This window comes from Tympanuchus pallidicinctus, unplaced genomic scaffold (assembly GCF_026119805.1).
Source record: "Tympanuchus pallidicinctus isolate F22 unplaced genomic scaffold, pur_lepc_1.0 scaffold1, whole genome shotgun sequence".
NCBI classification, from domain to species: Eukaryota; Metazoa; Chordata; class Aves; order Galliformes; family Phasianidae; genus Tympanuchus; species Tympanuchus pallidicinctus.
Window position 1 is genome coordinate 22,774,194 of NW_026294618.1, and position 21,233 is coordinate 22,795,426.

General features: G+C 38.0%; 1 protein-coding gene across 11 annotated transcripts in view; it reads left to right on the top strand.

The window, feature by feature from the left end:
- The window catches only part of MLIP (muscular LMNA interacting protein), a 95,694-nt gene that overhangs the window by 22,877 nt on the left and 51,584 nt on the right, over positions 1-21,233 (top strand). For 3 of the 11 annotated variants that reach the window (XR_008205021.1, XM_052676654.1, XM_052676668.1), the window contains exons 1-3: positions 13,987-14,149; positions 15,592-15,750; positions 17,628-17,996. Coding sequence is in view for 10 of the 11 variants with exons in the window: in XM_052676654.1 (XP_052532614.1) it covers positions 14,084-14,149; positions 15,592-15,750; positions 17,628-17,996 (594 nt within the window). In the remaining variant the exon portion in view is untranslated. Of the gene's footprint in view, positions 1-7,233; positions 7,344-13,984; positions 14,150-15,591; positions 15,751-17,627; positions 17,997-21,233 lie in introns of those variants that run through there. The other 8 variants (XM_052676727.1, XM_052676736.1, XM_052676697.1 and 5 more) reach the window with 6 other exon arrangements.

Below are 21,233 nucleotides of genomic sequence, written 5' to 3' on the forward strand. Positions count from 1 at the left end.
TGCTTCAGTTATGCACTAACCCTTCGTGTAAAGCAGAATCAGTATGACAGAATAGACTGTACCACTCACCCTCAAATACCACATAAGGGGATGCTGAAAGGAATTCACATGGCGAGTAAAGAAGCCCATGACCTAACAGAAAGAAGGGCAGGGTTGGATCATGCCAGTGATGGATGGTCATGGGGGTTGCACAGAAGTATGGTGAGCTCTCCAGGATGTGGCAGAGAGCCCACGCTGTGTGCAATCTGTAACTCCTCCTGCCTGAGCATCCCAACAGCCCATAGCTGGCCAGCTCATTATCTGTACCTCAGCTATGAGATAACAACTTTTTAACTCACTCACAACCACATGAATATGCTCTAAGGCAGACAGGCAGAGCTTGGATGAGAAAAGCAACTTCTGAATTGATTTCTTAGGTAGCTATGAGGATCCAAACGAGCCGATCATTTAGAATTTTAGCTTGTAATATGAACGGGCATATTTCTTGTGGCTCTGTGCCATTAATTAATCTTCATGAAATGAAGCATATTTTTCAAGTAGGCAGGTGCAAAGATTCCACGTGCATATTATTTATACTTGATTTCAAAAACATCATAAAAACTGACACAAAATCTACGTTTTTCCTGGGTAATCATAAGAAGCCTACAGAAAGACCTCATTTGTTTTAAAGGGACAAGTATAAATTCTGTTTGCTAAAGCAGATTGCAAATTCTTGACACTTCACCTCCACCCACATAGCATTATCCTTTTGTTATACACACACTTTCTACAGAAAGCATGCCAGTGGCCTCTTCATTTTGAGTGCTCTGATTAATGTTTGAGGTTCTAGCCAAAGAAAGATGCCTCACAATGGCCTCAAATCTATCTGCAACCACATGCTTTCCTGAACTGTTTTGTTTTGCAAGAAGAATAAGAGCTGATGACATCTCCTCGGTTCAGACTCTTCAGCTGCAGTCTTTTGGCTTGTTTGTGATCTTCAGTGCTGCCATGGGTCTCTGCTTCACTCAGATAAAAGGCAGGTACTAGTGATGTTCTCCTAAATTTGCCTGGAGGTTCTTGGTCACTTATCAGATGGGCTTCCTTCACACAAGGACTCAACGTAAGCATCTTTGAGCTTATTTCTTTCAGCAGTCCTGGCACATTATATCACCTCTACAATGTTCTGTGTCTGGGTTTGGCATTTCTGGCCAGGAGAAAACTTTATCTGAAGGCAGGTTTTAGCCTTTGGCAGTTTGTCTTCAGATGCTAATTGAGGATGTCATCTTTCAAAGCTTATGCTGAAAAATATTTGAGAAAGAGACAGCTGAAAATAGCTAATTACCTGGTAGATGGAGCGTGCATTAGCACTGTAGGAAACTTGAAGTATGCTTACATCTTGCTTTTCAAAGACAGACATTTTCAAATCAGTTCTGTCAGTCCATCTTGGTGTTTCCACAAGTTAGTCCATCCTGGATTCAAAGAATCTTCTAGGTAAAAAGTGAGTAACAGCAAATATGTTCTGTTAAAAGACTTTGTTCAAGCAAACTGTTTGTTATGTGGAAGAAAATACTTTAATGAAAACTCCCTGGTCCACTTCAAAACTGCAAAGCAGATTATATTTCCTATGTACAATAGCAATACAGATTCAGCTGCAACAAACATAGCGTTTGGTTTCTTCTGCTGAAATTAAAGGTATAAACTTTTAAATGAAAGAAAGTTAACAGCTACTACCATATCTGGTAATTTCCTACAACGATCTTTTCTGGAAAGCAGAGTAAAAATAAGTGCTTGGTACAAGAGAGCTCCTGAGTCACTTCCAAAAATAACTAGTTTCACTTCCTTAGCTTTCCAACTACTTTTTCAGCGCCAACTTCTGGCTAGTTAACAAACAAGACTGAACAGATAGGGCAGATGCAAAATCAGAGATGGGAGCTGTAAGGCATTACCACATGAGGTTGCTATCTTTCTGATAAACTACATCTGTTGTTACATTTCCTTTAGAAGTTAGAGAAAGGGCATTTCAGAAAAGAGGACTGATCCTGCAGACACTTCCACCATCTGTTTTTCTGGAGTGGCTGAGCTCTCCCCTTGACCTGCAGCTTCTGCTGCAATCAAAACCTCACCTGGGCAATGTTTGCAAGACTGAACTGACTGAACTCTTAGTCACCTTTTTATCTTTATTTATTTTTTTCCCAAGGAAACAGACTTAATGAGAAGGAACATAAAATCTTCTACTATAAGAAAGAGAGAAACAGAATTTGACAGAAATTGTATACTGACATTCTTCTCTTAAAAAACAGTTTGAGATAATTTTAAAATAACCTGAAGCTTTAGTACAAAGCATGCATAAATAAAACTACAAGGGCTGCAGTTGGACTTACAGAGTTAAGGTTTCAAAACTTTTCATATTTTAGTGTGAGCCTGGATATGCTTCTGTGTTGTATAAACCTCTGAAGATGTTCACAGGGCACTGATTATGAAGCTATCAGGCTACATGTTGCTTTGTGCATACAGATGCCAAAACATTAGAAATACTTGTGATTTCTTATTATTGCTTGCAGGATTTCTATGCTCTGGGATAAAGAATGATAACATGAGATTTCAGGACATGGATGAAAAATAGAAAGTAATCTCTGCTGGTAACAGATTATGCATATATAATATTATTTTCCAGAGCTCTAACTTGAAGTTGAGCCTGTTGCTTGTTCATTCATTCAATTTCTTCATTGAACCTCTTCACTGAAGCTCTTACTGAAATTATGTAGTATGCTGATAAATGGTATTTCTCTATTTCTGGTAACGATAGAAATAATGTTCAATTGGTATTCAAGATATATTTCTTTTATTTCCAAAGCTAAGGCCACACTGAGAAATGAAATCCATTTGCACTGGATTCTCAGATAAAATTTGACTTATTGCAAGTAGTTCTCAGTAAAGAACTGTGCACAGTGAAGAAAAAATCCCTGAACAATTTAATCTGAAGGTCTTCTCAATCCTAGCATTTCAGTATACAGCAATAAACAAGCAACATTCGTCCTGCATCTACTTTTAGGAGACTGCAGGCTCAGCTTCTGCTGAGGTAAAAGGAACAGAAATCTCTTTGAAAGGCTGTAGAATCTTAGAATACAGCACTTACAGTTTGAAGCTCAAGGCATGTATATTCACCTTTAGCTTGTATAAAAATATAGCGTAAGGTAACCATGACTTCACAGTATTTCTAAATATCAAAATGCTAAGCTGCTGGACAAGAGGAGAGAAGAAAATGCATCCCATATTAGTTATGCCACTTAATGCACAGCTTGAAGGCAGTTGGTTTTCCCTAGTGATGAGAGTAGTTTAAGGATCTTCATGAAACACCTTGAATTTCTTCTAGAAGAAGCCTTGATAGTACCAACTTTACTACTGGTTATTACAGAGGCTTTGATAAGTTTTAAGATGATTAAAATCTTTATGAAATCTCCCAAAATGCAGTTCTGGCAATAAGATGACTCAATTATTTCTTTAATCTGAAGAGGTGATTATTATATCAGTGCCTTCCTTTGAATAGTTTGAAAAGTGAAGATGCAATGTGAAAAAACAAACGTGTAGGAATCATGTATCGAATCTGTATTCTTTGCTACTAGATTAAAAACATTTTCCATTATGTCATCACCTGTATTCTTATACTGTAAGCTTCTGAAGAAAATATCACTAGGAAGTAAAAGACAATATGTATACTTAAGTTCACTAAAATTAAATCACCTTCCCTTTTTATGATGCAATGATCCTTTTGATTATGGTATTTATAGAGATTTTGTTTGCACATAAAGTCTAAAGAATACTTCAGAAGATAATATTGACAAGGTTTTACTTAAATCTGGGTGACTCTTGTTTAGAAGCCTGGCATTAGTAGTGTTCTTGGTCAAGAAGTCCAACACGTGGATACAGTGTTTTCTTGCTTTTCCTGAGGCTTACTTGAGATGTTGTGAACTCTAGAGGTGATACAGATAGTTTGCAAACTAAAAGTGGAGAGAACAGTGGTTGAGAGAAATCCAGGTGATTTATAAGAACAAATAGATGGAGGAAGAAAAATATTATTGCCCGGATGTGTTAATGGACACTGAGATGTAAGACTGAGAACATAAGGCTAGCCAGAAGGAAAACCTGATTATGAAAGTAAACAGCATCATTTGTATTTCTGTTCTGACAGAAATATGACTTGCAGGGCAAAATGAGAACTTGACTTTAGGGTAATGATAGCAATCTGAAAGGGATTATTTTCCTAGTTATGAAGAACTTCTTGACTGGACTCAAGTGGGAACTTTGATAGATGACATATATATTCAGGTGACAAAAAAGGAAGAAGTGAAAGTTCTTCTAAATTAAGATGTTAAGTAATGTGCTAAATAGATATGTTATTGTCACAAAAGATTAGAAAAACAATGCCAAGTGGATGTAGTTAATCTGTGAACACACAGTAAAGACTGAAGCTCTGGTTAGCTATGGACTGTTGTTTAGAGTAGACATAGTGAAAGACCTTGAACAGGGCTGCTGATGAAGCCCAAGGCAGAACAGAGCATAGAAATCAACTTGCAAACTGCCTGAATTTCTTGGCTAAAGTAATTAAACTTGTTCTTGGTACAAAATGTACAGTCAACTTTGGAAAATATACTCCCATTCTTTTTCCTACACTCAAAAATATCTGAGGAATGGTGCATGACTATTCAGCTCAGTGACTATACAGTGTGCAAAGCTCAAAATATTTTTTCTTGATGAGACAAAGTCAAGTTTGTAAAATGACAGCTCTTCACACAAGCTCTTTTGTTAGGAAAAAAAAAAATAAAAATAAAATGACTAAATTGGAATAAATGTAGCTATTCTTCCAAATACTGCCAGATCAAAATGACCTTGATAATGTTAAACTCTATTCTTGACATCTGGGAAAGCTGAAGTTAAATAATATTTAAAGACAGCTGCTTCTTAAAGATAAGCACAGAAAATAAAACAAGATCCTAAGTATACCATCCTCTCCCCTTGTGAGTGCGTGGAAGAAGCAAACAGCTATTCAGCTTTACCTTCTTACATGTTAGTAGCTGAGTGCCTGAATAATCACTCTTTGTAGCCAGCATTCTTCTGGGCCCACACAGACCTACTCAGAAAATAGCTTGTTAAAAGAACCTCTGAAAATTTCTGCTGAGGAGAGGAAAATCGGCTTTATCACACACATTTCTTCACTGCTTTTTGAAGTTCAGTTTTATTTTTCTCTGAACTGTGCTCTACATTTTTTGGACGGCAGACTGAGTAAAGAGACATTCAAACTATCATCCCACTGAGTCTTATTGGTGAAGGGCAGGTAAGAATGCTTGTAGAAGGGCTCATGTTGATTATTTGTTAAATTGCTTGCACAGATGACTGAGAGGGTAGTAGGACCTCTGACAGAAAGCCTACAGCTGATTATATATGATATATGAAACAATCTATTTATTAATGATCAAAATGACAGCTTCCTCCACCTATGATTACTTAAAAAGCTGAAAATTTAGTATCTGAAGTTTTTAAAAATATGCTGTGTATCCTTAGTAAACCATCAGTGAGTATATACCTATTTGTTACCCGACGAGAAGTAATGGCCTTAAATAGCACCAGGGGAGGTTTAGGTTGGGTATTTGGAAAAATTTCTTCTCAGAAAGAGTAGTGCTGCATTGAACAGGCTGCCCTCCAAAGTGGTGCAGTCACTGTCCTTGGAGGTGTTCAAGAAATGTGTCGATGTGGCACAGAGGGATATGGTTAGAAGGCATGGTAGTGATGGGTTGATGGTTAGACTAGATGATTCTATGATTCAATTCTGTTCCTTTTGGAAAGGAGATGAGCTACTTGGGCTAGCTGGTAGTATAAGACTTTCACTGCTTCCTGCTGGAATGGCAGCAGTTAAACTGTAAGTCTTCATTCCAGTTGTAAAAGAGTGAATAAAGACTAAGGTTTAAATTAACACTTTATGAAGTCTATGAAAGCATCTTTCTCTCTCTCTCTTTCTCTCTTTCATATCTTTTTTTCTGATTGATCAAAAAAATGACAAATCCAGGTGCCAGATGGCTTTACTGATCTTGAAAATCATATTTGAGAGTATGTCATGATCAATCACAGAGATAACTTTAAAATGTGAAAGCTGTGTTATTCTCTGTCATTGATATGTGGATGCCAGATGCATTGCCTTTGAAAATCTAAGCTGTACAGCTCTGTGTGTTTCATCATACCCTTTGGATTCCTGCTCCAAAAATATAGCTCCTTAGCAAGATAAATGCTCAGACACAAGATGTAGTGGTTTGGAAAAGGAGGTATCTATTGAAAATGTCATGCTTCAGAGATTTAAAAGAAATGGAAATGAAAGTTTTTTAATAATGGCAGAGTATGAACATGGGAGACAACTCGATAGAATCTGTGCTGCCAGGAGCAAATAACGTCAAATTTTTTCTTTTCCCTATCAGATCAATTATCTTTTCACTGAAAGATATCTTTTAATTAAACTCAACTGGGCCAAAATGCTTTCACTTTCAAAAAAACCTGAATACAACAAAACCCTTGGTTTTAACAGTTTTCAAAAATGATTTTTTTAAAAAACAAATCTAAAAAAATCTATCAAAAATTAGACATACTATTACTGCTGTAGATTGAGGTCAGACAGAAGTAATAAAAGAGTAAAAAAAGGAAAAGGAAATTCTGAGGGATGAAAACATCCAGGTGGAGTTGGATGTTTGTATTTGGGGTGACAGAGAATGACAGGAGCTGTTGTTTTCAGGCAGAGAGAATGGGCATTTCCAAACCACCCACAGGCAGCTGAAGTCTCTGAGTAGAGACTGACTTCCTGATGCCTGAAGCTCTCCTGTGTCATCTCCTGGAAAGAGGCAGTTTGCTTTGCTTAAAGTACTTGAAATGAGAATGAGTTTAAGTCCAAAGCTGTAGTCCTTCAGATCTGAGGAGAAATTTTTAGGATAAATGCCACAGTACCAGGTGACTACAGTCTGGTGGGCCCTGGTTGTTCATTTCTTGCAGTCAGAGTTGGATGAGTATTAGCATTAAGATTTTGTGTTGAAGTGTCTTATATAGAACAGTAACTGGAGAAGTCGGTGAGACTGCCAGTGCTGCGGTGTATTCTAAAATTCTGCTAAAGTGGTCTTACTAAAAGAGGTTGGGAGTGAAGCACTGAGATCCTCATCCAGCACATCTTCATCAGGGTCCAGGGGGGCTTCACAGACAACTTCTAACCTGGAGCTATTTGATGAACACCTGCAAAATTCAGCTACTAAAATGAGGGAGTAGCAGTCTTTCAGTTGTTCTAAACAAAGCAGGAAAGCAGATCTTCTGGAATGAAAAGAAACATTGCACAGGTAGGAAATGCTCAGTCTCATCTGTTGTGCCCAAATTACTGCCAAGCCTCCAGGGTCTGGTAGAAGACATAAAGATGTAAGAGTTTGTAGGTAATCTAATTGCAGTATTAGCAGTCTAATCACAGAGTTATTATGTTGTTAATTCCATTTTTCATGACAGAGAGTTGAGTTTAAGGAGGTACTCATCCCAGGCAGTGTTTATCAGAACACGTTATAAGCCTACCCATTATCACTAATAATATGAAGCTGTTCTTATTAACAGCAGATGGCTATTCATAGGATGCATTTAGCCACTCAGGAAGGTCTCTGCCACAGTGATTCGAGGCTATCCAGCCAGAGACTCAGATGGCAACCCTTTGTTCAGAAGAGTGAAATTGTACTGCTTTGCCATGGGCTTCTCCTAGGTGGGGTCATAAAGTTACTCTTAGGACTCCTTCTTTCTTATCCTGTACATGTACTCCTTCTGTCTTTGTCCACCCAGCAGCCATAACCTTCTGGGATATGGTCAAAGTGACCCAAGCTGTCCATTATGGATGTGACAAGTATGTGCTGGTGACTGTATTCTGAATGTTTCAATTCTCATTCATCCAAAGCAACATTTAGTCCTCACACCTATTATTTTGGGAATGACTTCCATGCAATACCTTTCATGTCTACCATCTTCTCAGTTTAATCTTTTCTGCTAATGCTTCCTCATCATTCCATTCACACAAACACACACAAGTTAGTTCACAAGCACCCAGGGCTTTCATGACAGTTACTAGTCCGGTTACAATGATAACTACAATTAAAGTTCAAATGATCTAATTGCTATGAATCATTCCCAATAAAGTTAAAATGGACCTATACCAATTTTTGCATTTCTATCCCTTTTATTTTTCCTGTCTGGGTATCCAGTTGTTTAAAGAGAAGTGCACGATGTTAACAGTGACATTGACTTCTTCTGTGCTTCTAGAACACTTTGAGTTATTTTGATACGTTTTCTAAGAGGTCATTTATTTTTCTCCGTTAGCCAGCAAATTGTGTGTTACATACAAACTTTACCATATCCAATATATTTTACATACACTGGGTTCTGTTTCTGTTTCCTTTTTATCCTCAATAGCAAAACAGAAGGTTGCATTCCTGTACTGAGCAATAATTTATTACTAATAGTTTGTGCTTGTAGCCCTGGGGCCCTTATTCTGTACTCACACTTTCAAGCCTTCTGCTATTACCTCATGCTTGTACTTTTGGAGATCTGTATTAAAATCCCATTTTTTCTTCAACAGCCTTCAAGCTATGATTTTCTGGAAACATAACACCTGTTTTATTAGCATACATACTTTTTTTTTTTTTTTTTTTTTTTTTTTTTTGAATCACTGAATAATTCATCATACAAAGATAATGGTCCATTAGAAGACTTGCAGGGATCTACATAGAGACTGATGTCATAGAGGGAACCACCTGCTTTCAAAATATATTTCTGAAGATAACATTGCCGATTTGTTAACGAAGTTGCTCTGCAACAAATATTTGTAAGGACAGCTGTGTTGGCAGCACCAAATGGGCTCCTGTGAGCTGGATTCTCCTGTGCTGGTGACAGTAAGATGGACTGGGATGGTGGGGAACTCTCACTGCATTTGTAGGCGGAGATAACTAAGGCTGAAATTCCTGCAACTGTCAGCTGCTCAGACATCTCTAGAAAATGAAGAGCAAGTGGCTGATGCATGCTACTGTGGAACACAAGTGCATTGTTAGCATCATCTACCAAGACCAATCGCTTAGCTCAGATATAAACAGGGATTTCTTTCTATTCCCAATGCTTGATTTGAAAACTACACTTTTTAGGTGTGGCTTTCCAGGTAAGAAAGTAAGAGGAATTATGTAATAGAAGTTATCACATAATCATAGAATGGCTTGGGTTGGAAGGAACCTCAAAGATCATCTAGTTTCAACCCCTCTGTTGCGGGCAGGGTTGCTGACCACCAGACCAAGCACTAGATCAGTCTGCTGAGGGCTCCATCCTACCTGGTCTTGAATACCTGCAGGGATGAGGCATCCACAGCCTCTTTGGGCTGCGTCTCCCATTTCTCCATGAGTGTTTTGACTAAGGTATTTGACAGGCTATCTGTGGGCTAGATAGCAGTAGGTTTTTAAAATTTTCTTTTACAATCAGCTTTAAATCTTTTCCTGTCTGCTTTTGTTAGTTCTTGAGTGCCTTATGTGCAAGACCAGATGGCAAGCCTGGCCACATTGTAAAAAATCTGTGCAAAATGAGACATGCATGGGTTCTTTCTGACTGATCTATGTGCTGAAATGAATGCAGGACAGACAGAAGAGGACAGTGAGAACATGCTGAGGAGGTAACTGGATGGAAGCTGAGTGTGTGCCTGCCTGCCTGCCTTCCTGTAGGTTTGTGCATAAGTAAGGGACTACAGTATTTTGGGGTGATACAACAGAGGTGTTTTTAGCTTGGAAGATGTTGCTTCTAAGCAGTTTTAGAAGATTGGAGCAAGTAAGCGCTTTCAGGATGCTACCTGAAATATAACTGGTAGATTCAGGTTGTCTCAGGAGCCAATGTTTAGTGAGTGTTTAGTCAAACTGCATTTAATTAAATCAATTACATGTAACAGGCAAGTGATGTTAGTCCCCCTTTGCAATGGAGAAAATTAAAGGTTATCTTTACTTACTTTTCACTTTGCCCAGCTGCATCTGTGTAGACCAGTATGAAAATGTAATTATAGTTGCATAAAGTCTGTCAGGCTGAAGAGCTAATTAGAATTATTACGGAAAAGAAATATTTCAGCTGAACGAACTCTTGCATTTTGAATAATAGATGACGATTTTATTCTATTAGTCATTTGCTCTTTCTAGTACTTTACAGACATTAATTTTCAAAAGATATTCATCTGCATGTGAGTATTAGTGCATGCTGCTCTATTGAGAGAAGCAAAGTGCTTTGTTCAAGGTGATACAATGAACATGTAATGGGGCCAGGGTACGGTGTGGGGAACTTCCCAGACAGCTGTCAGTGGGAATTCTGGCTCAAACTTCAGCAGATCTGAAATTTCACCCTGGACTTTTGGACTGGATTTAGCTTTTCCCCTGAAGTTTCACAGATACGAAGCTGGTGCTCGGTTGATCATCTGCTGCTGTTTGTAAAAGGTTACAGATAAGCAGCAGCTCATATTACTCAGTAATCAGCTCATCTCTACTGGGTTACTGCGATAGTGGCTGTAAATCGAGATATGGAAATTTGCTGAAGTTTCTTACATCTCATTAAGCAGTCATTTCATTCATTGCAGCCTGGCCTTATTCTTGGTCTCTAGTACAAGACAATATGTGTTCTGCAGTCAAACTTCAGTCTGAACATAGGAAATGGTCTAAGCAGGGGTTGCATAAAACAAGCTGTGCTTTTGGGTGACCCCTCTCCAAACTGGGCTCATGGCTTTAGCTGTGCCCTGTGTGAGAGAGCTATATTTAGCAGGAATTTGAGGCATGTGTATCTGTGCTCTGACCAAAGCAGCATGTCGGTCAACACATTTCTATGTCGCACTGCACACATTTGTTGTTTATTTGTATTATTTATACATATGTTTTCTGCCCTTCAAACAAATAAGCACCCTCAAAAGAAAGTACTTAATATTTCAGCAGTGAGGTTTTCTCAGGGTGTCCTTCTCTTAGTGAGATGGCTTACATTAACAAATTGGTGGAAGAAGTGGTAATGTGATCCAGCATACTCCATTTCACTTTGGCAATCTGTATTCCAGAAGGGAATCCTGGCAAGCAATCACTGACAATGGGACCTCAATTTAAATTACAAAACAGGCAGTGTGCTGAATGCATATAGAGTTATGAGAGAAATTAAATAGAAGCATTTATTTGTCTTCATAAAGTACCCAAGACAATAAAAATATGTTCTACAAGTAAGGACTGTAGATACTGTGGTAATGAAAACAATAATTAATATAATTTAATTTACTACCCCAGGTCATTTGTAAATTGATGACGTTAATTATGCAACAAACCTGCTTGTAAACTGATGACAAATGAAGTCATGGAAGCCATCTAAAACAATTTTCTCCTTTTAAAACTTGGAAACATACTATGCAGCTGTCTGTAGTCCCTTAATGGATATTCAGTGGTTATTTATATGAGAATGCAATTTATGCTTTTCAAAGAAGTAAGTTACATAAAAGCATACTTCTAAACCCAAGCAATTATGACATTGTGCCCAAAGTTGATTATGTAATATAATTGAGAATTCGTTGGTATTAACTTGCATGTGACACCATAACTGTATTGGTTACAGTAGTTACAGTAGCAGGAAATGTACGGAATTTCTTTTGGTGTTGTTACTGGATCAGAAGAAAGGACAATAATCTACAAGAAGATTTCATAAATATATATTTTTAAATATTTTTATTTCACAATTATTCACACTTGTATTCTGGAGTAGCTAACAGATGTAACTTAGTGTTGTAAGTTCACCCTTTTCCTTTCCTTCAGTACATCAAAGATAGATCAATCAGAGAGATACAGTAAATTAAATGAATATATGATAAAGGTGCAAAATTCTTTCTCCATCTGAAAAAAAACCAGCATGATATCTTGTAAGAATTCCTTTTGCTTCACATTGTCCCATTTTTAATTTTCCTTCTTTTTCTGTAAGAAATAGAAACAAAAAATAAAGGCTGTAGGGCTGAAAGCTATTGAAAACGTAGAAATAAAAGAATGGAGAAACTCTCTCTTGTTGTTTTAGTTTGCAGAATTGCCAATTAAAAAGTATTAAAATTTTGAATGTATAAGTATTTTATTTGTTTTTGAAATCAGCAAGATGAAAATAACCATTTAAAATATATTTTTAAAGAATATTTTTTTCTCTTTTAATTTCCCCATGGAAAATAATGGGTTTTCAGGCCTGTACTGTGATATTTACTCACTGTCAAGGTTTCTGTGATACAACTTAAACTACCTGATCAGTTTTACCTGCTAGGAGCACTCACTGTGGGTGACAGAGGAATCCTGCATGCTGTCACATATCTGAAAGCTTAAGACTTATGAAATGCAGTAATTCTATTTTTGTTCATACTTTCTAATGACCAGGGAAAAGAAAATATATTAAGGGAATATTAATACTACCAAGCTTAAATGGCTTCTTTCAGTTGAAAAAATCTAGCTTGCACGTATGAATTTATATGTTTTCCAATCTCAGTTTTAGCTTGCAAACAATTTTGATGATTGATTTCATGATATGTTTATGCCAAACACAGTGAGGCTTTCTTCATGTATTCTTTAATTTTTCCACCAAAATAACACAACTGGAAAGACAGGATGGGACACAAATTGAATTAGGCTCTGTGAACTCTGGAGAAGTGTTGGCAAGATCTTTCCATTACTATGCAATGGTCAGGGTCATAGAGGCATAGAATGGCTTGGGTTGGTAGAGACCTCAAGGATCATGAAGCTCCAACCCCCCTGCCGCAGGCAGGACTATCAACCTCCCCATTTAATACCAGACCAGGCTGCCCAGGGCCCCATCCAACCTGGCCTTGAACACCTCCAGGGGTGGGGCATCCACAACCTCTTTGGGCAGCCTGTTCCAGCACCTCACCACTCTTTTGGTAAAGAACTTGCCCCTGATATATCCAACCGAAATCTTCCCTCCTTCAACTTAAAACCATTTCCCCTTGTCCTGCCATTATCTAGCCCTGTAAAGAGTTGACTCCCCTCCTGTTTATAGGCTCCTTTTAGGTACTGGAAGGCTGCAATGAGGTCAGCCCACAGACTTCTCCAGAGAGAAGAGTCCCTATAACTTGGCTTTTTGTTCACATTTCCTCCTGATGTGATCCTGGACATGAAGTACTGGAATTTTGGTAACATCAATGCACTTGATCGCAATTATTTATTTATTTATTTATTTATTTATTTATTTGTGGGAGGGGAGCTTGCTATATCCAAACATTCTACATTTTCTCTTCCTTTTTCCTTTATAAGGAAAATTTTGTGGTGGTAACTATTATTCTCCATCAGGAATCTTCACATATACAAAACAACTGATGTTAAACATCAAGCAAGCATGACAAGAGGGTGAGGTAGAGAGGTGAAATACTCACAGAAGTAGATAGACAGGCTACCTGCATTTCCTAACCAGAGATGGAATATGAAAGGACAGCTACATATCTGCTGGAAAGCATAAGGCCATTTCTAGCTAATTTCAGTGAAGACCCACATGCTGCATAAGACTGTAATGGATAGCTTTAATGAAACCACTAATACTAATATGATTTGTATTCCTGCCCTTGTGCAGGTAATTCTGCTTCTTGGTTGTGTAAAGGCTCCATTCCTCAGCTGCATTACGGGGACGAGCTCTCACTAGTGAGAGGATGTTCTTGAGTACTGGTATATTCTCTTACTTGTACTGGGAGCAAGGACTAGGCATTTGATGTGCCAAATATTCCTATTTAAATTTTTTTCACTGGTTTGTAAAGAGCATACCTTAGCTACTGAGAGAAGGAAAGACTTATACTGTTTTTCCCTTGTGTAAATAACATCCAGAGCTTCAGGTGCTGTGGAGGAGCATTTAGGAGTTGCCCCTTTGCTACTAATTTAGATGCTCCTTGACCACCTGTGTGGAGGGGAAAGGAGGAAAGTAGGAGACCATCCTGTCTGTGTGCACACCCCTGTGTGGGTGCAAGTTTGCAGCATAATGTGACTTGCTGGCATGAGCGAATATAAAAGCCAATTTCAGAAGTAAGATGGCTGCCTTTTATTCAGACTTTTCCTTTCAAGCATCAAAGCAGCTTATTCTTTCTGAACTAAGGGTGAGTACATAAAAATTTGTTCTGGAAGTTGCTCAGAGGACTGAATTCTTCTAATTGTACAAAAAATGGTAATTGGTATAAATAACCTGCCTTTGTTTTGCATGATTCCTCCAGGAGATAGCTGTTAGAGACAATAACAAAATTTTGCTTAATTTAAACAAACAAAAAAAGGAAATCTGTATTTATCATTTTTAACGTTCCATCCACAAGGCTCAGTCATGTGAATGCATTCCATAATTCCACTGTGTTCCATAATTGTTATTTACTTATAGACACAAATTGCAAGGCTGCATAATGAGAGCCATAGCTTTCAAATCTGTTTCATTTTAAACAAACAAGTGAAAAAAAAAAAAAAACTGTCAAAGAAATAGCCCTGTTTTTTGTTGGTTTTTTTGTTGGTTTTTTTTTTTCCTGTATGACTCAGTATAGTTCAAGAGTCTTCATATTACAGATCCTTGAAAAAGCAATTAACTTCCATAGGCTTTGAATCAGAAGTTAAAACAAGACAAAAAACAATCTGTAATTCCATAGTTTTGAATCAGAGAGATTTTCTGCACCAACAAGTAGTGGGAAAATCACAGAATCTAATTTAGTAATTGGGGCTGTGTTGTACTTTCCTATGTTTTCCTTGTGAAACCTTCGCAGTTCTACAGCCTAATATTTGGCAAAGAAAATAATTGTTTCCTCACTGCCTGGACTTCTTTTCCTGTCCAGTCTCTCCAGGAGGGGGGATATGGCTGGGAAGCACTGTGATAAAACCGAACATTTGGATGAAATCACCTTCCCTTTCAGTGCATTCATGTAAAGGGCCCTATGTACAGGGTCTTAGTGAGAATGTAGTATGAGGAGGAAGAGATGAGAAGAATGACAATTAATTACTCAATGTACATGGCCAAGTGGCATAAAGAATATTGGAGAAATGCTTTCCCTGAAACAGAATCCATCCCACATGTTGATCAGAATTACCATGAAAATGTGGTTGGTTTTTTTTTCTTCTTGTTTTAGTAAAGGCTTTTCCAATTTCTTCTAAGCTGTTAAGCAAATACTCTAGGGGCTATATGATGCCCAAATATAGTGAAATATTTACATTTTCATTCGACTAAAATGGAATTACACAAAGCAGCCTTAATGTGACTTGAATATGGTTTTCTGTTTCTGGTATGGAAAATGGAAATTATTGAACAATTCTCCTGTCTTCTGTGCTACACCATGAGAATGTATAGGATGCTGATGGATATAAGCAAGGCAATACTTTGTTCGTGGAAAAAAAGATCTCAAATGCATTGATTGATGAATAATCTACTGACAAGGATAGTTAATAATAGACTTGTATGTTATATTGGTGAACTAACTCACAAGAGCACTATATGTTATTTCAGCTTTGATTGAAAAAATCTAGACAAATGTATACAATAATATTGAATTAATTATGTGTTTTGCAGGTCACGTCTCAAGAATCTGAAGCCAAACCACTGAGGTTCACATTTGTGCCATCCATTGGACAACTTCCCACTCATTTTGAGGTTGTAGATGTCTGTAAATTCCTTGTGACAATTCCAGAGGAGCCAAAAGATCTGAGCAATCAAGAAATTATAAATAAGGTAGAATTTTGCTCGTGCTTGTTTTTCCACTCTTCCAAAGAGATGTAAAATGTTGTTCTGGCATCCCTGTACTGAAGCATTTTACCTTGAACTGTGTCTTGGCTAGTATTTGGTTATAATTACTAAGTCTACCAGAGGTGCAGAATCATCGTACGAGACATGTCTACTCAACAGCCTATTTTTGTTGTTGAGTGCATACCAGGAAGGAAACTCTCTGTTGGTTGTGCAAGGATATATTCTTGGCAGAGGCATTGGGATTCCTTCTTGATGAAGATAGAAGCAAGGGCAGTGTGTGAGGCATGCTATTACATGGGAATCCACCAAGAGATGGTCATATTTCAGCAAATGCCAGTGCTTTGGCTTCCAGATAAGGTGGTACTTCTCTTCATAGCTGTGTAGGAATGCATTAGTTGAAACAAAAACTTGCTTTCTTGTTTTTGAAAGCTTGTCCCAGTGATTTTCTGTGACAGGGCAGCCAATAGCCATTATTCTGTCCACAGTGTCTGTTTCATTCCTTTCCTGCTTCAAAACAGGATTCACATCTCCTTTCCTGCTCATGTTTTGGGGTGATTTTGCTGTTGTTGCTCCTCCCCCGGGACATTTCTGGACTTGCAGTTCTTGGTGTTCTTCCTTGTAATAAACTTTTTACAAGAGTTCATACTCCTCTGGCCTGACTACACTCTAGCTCTTTTAGAAACTTTTATAACTGAAAAAGAGTCAGATGTAGACTGAGAACAGGCATTCTTGAAGAGACATACACTGAAATATTGTCCTCAAGGTGTTTAAATTATATAGGTTTCCAGCCATCAGGATTGATTTTGCAATAAGCAGTGCTCTGGGATAGGCAGAATGATGTGTTCCAGACATCTTTCTCTCTGTGTTTTAATATGCTGTTAGGCGGAGAAAACTTTCCTGCCAAGTAACACTGATTATTCCCTTTCCTTAAATATCTAGAACCTAGGCAATACTTGTAAAAACAAACAATCAAATACCAACCAACAAACAAGCAAAAACACCTCCAAACTCACGACTGTAATAACTTATTGTACTTTTCAGTACATTTTTTTGAAGAACTCACAGGGCTCCTGGAGCTTTCAGTGGAACCTTGCTGTTACTACATTCCTCAAGCAGGATTCAAGTATGAGCCCCATCTACAGGTTTTCTCTTGCATTACACATTATTTTCATTTCACGACTCCTCCAAGAGTAATATGGTTTACCATGGCAGTTGCCATACTGATTTGGTGATTTGCATATCATATCTCCAGCTACTCCTGTTCTCATTCATTGCTTACTTGAGAAGTCACATACTGGAAGTGTAAGTAGGAAGAACAATTGTGGTCTGTGTTGAGATGCTTAAGCACACGGTAAAGCTCTCTGACCTCAAACTGTCTGCCCTTTTCAGAGAATGCCTTGGCTTGAAGGCCTTTGTTTCTTCATTAATATGTATAGGTTTTGTCCCAGATTTATCTGCCAGACTCCTGTGAGGACTATTGTCTGCTCCCATGGATCCCACGGTCACTGTGCCTTCCCATTGTGTCTGAGTTGTCAATCTGACAACTCATTTAGCTTGATTTCACCCTCTTTTCTAGTTCCCCCCAAATCGCAGCACCAGGCTTGGGCTCCCATTCTGCTTTGAGTATACCATTGCTCCTTGTGTAACAGGGAGGCATCACCTACAGCATTAGGAACTGGCTGGATGCTGCCTGGGGAGAAGCAGGCTGGCTGGATTCTGCTCATATCAAGCCCAAATTCTTCATTCACCTTCTGCACTTCTGGTAGGGTAGTGCCAACCACCATGTCAGGCCAAAGTTCTTCTCTTGAAGAACACAAATATAAGGTGGCTAACTGAGATCTTTTCCCTTGTATCTCTTGTAGGCTAAGGTAGCCTCTGATGAGCTGTCCTTAAACAGTGGAGTCCAGCAAGACTGTGTGCCTGCCATCTCTCCAAACAGCACCCAAACTGTTCTCCAGTCCCTGGTATCTTACTCAAGCAGAGGAGAAATGCAGGAGAATGATCTTTTTAAGGCTGAGTTTATCCTGATTACGGACTCCGGCGACGAGGATGAAGCAGGCGCTGCCTCTATCAATGCCCAGAGGTCCTCCAATGGCTATGGGCCCATCAGTGCCCAGCTGCTGGCTACGTCCCATGTCTCTCCTGGCATGGAGTCAAGGAAGCCTCCCAGCGATGGGCATCTTCCAAGTGCTACACTTTCCCACAGCACTGCTGATCAGCAAAACCAGCAGGTAACCTATTAAACGATTATTATTTATTATTATTAAACTATTATTAAACCTATTAACCTCTTGAACTAAACTTTGCTTTCAAACCTTTCAGGACACAGGCTCTGTGTTTCTTTGTAAAACAGCTTGGCCAATTTATTCTTCAATTAGTGCTTTTGCTAGCCATTTCTGCAATGTTTGTATTCTAAAGATCTATCCCTGCCCTTCTGACTTACTGCCTCTCCTTGTAGCCCTGGTAGATAAATGGAGCAAGTAATGCATCTCTATTATTCTTTCCTTTCTTTCCTTTAAGAGCAGCACATCATGACAGCCAGTTAATCAGATGGTGTTATATTCCTAGGTAGGCTAAATTGGCTAAAATCATTGAAATCAATGGAGCCTGTAGATCATTTGAATTATTGGTATCTGACTTCTTAGGCCTATTATTTCTCAGCACCTGCTACAGCTCTTTATTCTAGAGAAAAAGTCTACAAAAATCATATTATTCTAATTGTTAGTTAGCACTGAGTTTGCACAGGTGTCAAGAACTAATTTAGTTGAAAGGTCTGTTTCATGTTCATCTTCATAGGACACATATATTGATTTATTGAAATTTTAAATCCCTGATGGGAAAGTTTAAAAAAAAAAAAAAAAAGTTTGAAATTTTTCATTTTCAAAATGCATGAATATGATTTACTGCATGAAAATTTAATGTGTCTCACCATAGAAAGGGCACTGATAGTTTGAAAGGGTGTATATGCCGTCGTAAAACTTACCCTTTAGCAAAATAGCAACATCCTTCTCCTATAGAAATGTTCAGACATTTCCTCTGACCCCAACTGGTTTCCATCAATTGAAAGTGCAATTCTTCATCAGTACTTTAAAGAGAAAGTACTGGCTACTTTGACTCTGAAAAGGAATAAGACTTCCTATCATATATTAAAAAACTTGCACCACTCTGTTTTGTTTTATTTTGTTTTTTTCATCCAATTCAGTGTTGATTTTCGATGGAGAAAATTATGAATAAGAAATCCACTCTTGTTTTGAGCTTCATAGCATTTATGAAGTACTAATTTTTTCCTGGAAACTCTCAGTGAAATCAGTGGGAATTTTACCATGGCAGGAATGAATGCAGAGGTAAATCTGTGCAGGGCAGACAGCTTGTAAGATAATGATGGTCCTAGGGAAACATGAATTTACTTAAGCATTTTTAAGTATGCGTCTTCTATAAGAACTGTTTTTTTGTTTGACTGCAGAAAAATACATAGGCTGTAACTGTTACATTTTTGATGACTTGACAAGAAAACATGGATATGCTTGGTAAAGTAACAGAAAACAGATTGCACAGAATGAGGAACTGAAGCTTAACTCTTCTAACTGTTCACCTGAACGTGAGGAGACATAGGGCATAATATGGGTAGAGTGTATTTCTTCATTACTGTTAAGTAATATGTTTTCAAGACTTTAAGTACTTCCTTGGTCTTTATTTTATCAGTATCTCTAATTGTTTCTTTTCATAGGAGGAAGATCTTTTTGTTTAAAAAAAAAAACAAAAACAAAACAAAAACCAAACTTCTAGCACTGACCATTTTTCTTCAGCTCTCAGCATCACTCTTGCTGGTTTACTCTCTCATGAAACACCATCAGCTCAGAAATGAAGCAAAAGTAGGAAAAGATTTAATAGCTAAATTATTTATCTGTGAGTAGATTTCCTATCCCAAAAGTTCTCCAAACAGGCTGCCTGTTTAAAAGCATAACTAGGCTTAATGATCAGTTTTCTGTCAGAAAGAGAAAAGTAGGGATCAGCACTGAAGACCATTGTATTGTACAGTTTTAGTCTGAACCAGAGGGCTTCTACAGCTTCATTAATTTCTGAATTCATTATAAGAAAGGAAAAAATCAGGACATCAAAAAAAAAAAAAAAAAAAAAAAGCATCTTCTGATCTTCTGTTGTTCTGGCTTAACAGGCATGACTAATGCTGGAAAATGCTGTGCCATATTTAAAGGGTGAAAAATACATTCAGCATTAAAATATTTATGCATGATTGTATATCTATACAAATATATGAAGTGATTCTGGTCATATTTGGGACATTTTCTTTATTGTTTACTATTTATAAATGTATATATATTTGTCAAAGAGAGGCTAGGCATGCAACAGAGAATCAGATTGGCTCTTTTCCTTGAGATGTGCCCTGTAGGGTGAGGGGGATGTGGCTGCTCCCTTAGTGGGACTCCAGACCAGATCACAGGAATTTCTCAGCTCACTAAAAGGGATCAATCGCCAAAACATTTCTTTATCCTGTCAAAGTCACTTGGCACTCTGACCAGTGCATGTCATCTGGTTTGGCTTTTCCAGATGAATCTGTTGAAAGCTGTCTAAACTTCTGCCGTCACCAAGAAGAAACTACCTTCCTTGCTGGGACAGTTCTGAACGGCATTCTGTTAAGTGAATCTCAGGTCACACTTCATTTTACTATGCTGTCTCTAGATGTTGTGCTAGGTTTTCTACAGTCTCCAGTGTTTCCCTCTCTCTTTCTGGCTCTCACGTTGCAGGCTGAGGTGGAGAAATGCCCACATATATTCTTATTCATGATCAAATTCTAGTGAGATCAAAGCATGACTATCTAATATCAGATCTAGATGAAGCCACGTTCTCAGATGTAACTTTAACCTTTTGGGCTTTCAATTTGTCATGTTCTTTTCTTTTCTGATTTCATCAGCACATCTCTTGGAGCTTTGCTGATTATCAGTAATGATATTTTTTTGCAGGATTTCCTTTCCAAAATATTGTGATCTCATCAGAAAAAATTGTTAAAAAAACATAGCTCAGTTCTGCAATTTCAAATGTACTGAAATTCCTCTGGGAAAGGCTCTATACTAAGATTGAGACCTGTCTGATATTTCTGGGGTATTTATGTATGTGGCATAAAAATATTCTTCAAGTTCCTTCATCCATTCATACCAAAGTAACCTGAATGAAAACAAATCCCTTGATCAAAGGAAGTTATATCTCATTTGTGACAGTACTGATGTTGCATTTGTAAGATCATGCCCAGTTTAGCAACCCTCCATACCCTGATTCAAGAGAGGTGTGGAGGAAGTGATGGGAATACAGCACAAAGTTGATGAGGCAGCTGGGATGCACGTGAGTGGAAGCTGAGGGAGCTCCAGCAAACAGGCCTTGTTAGGTCACTTCTAAACATTTTTGATTTGCTTCTCTGACTCTGAAATGAGAGTGTGATCATCTGTAAGTGTATC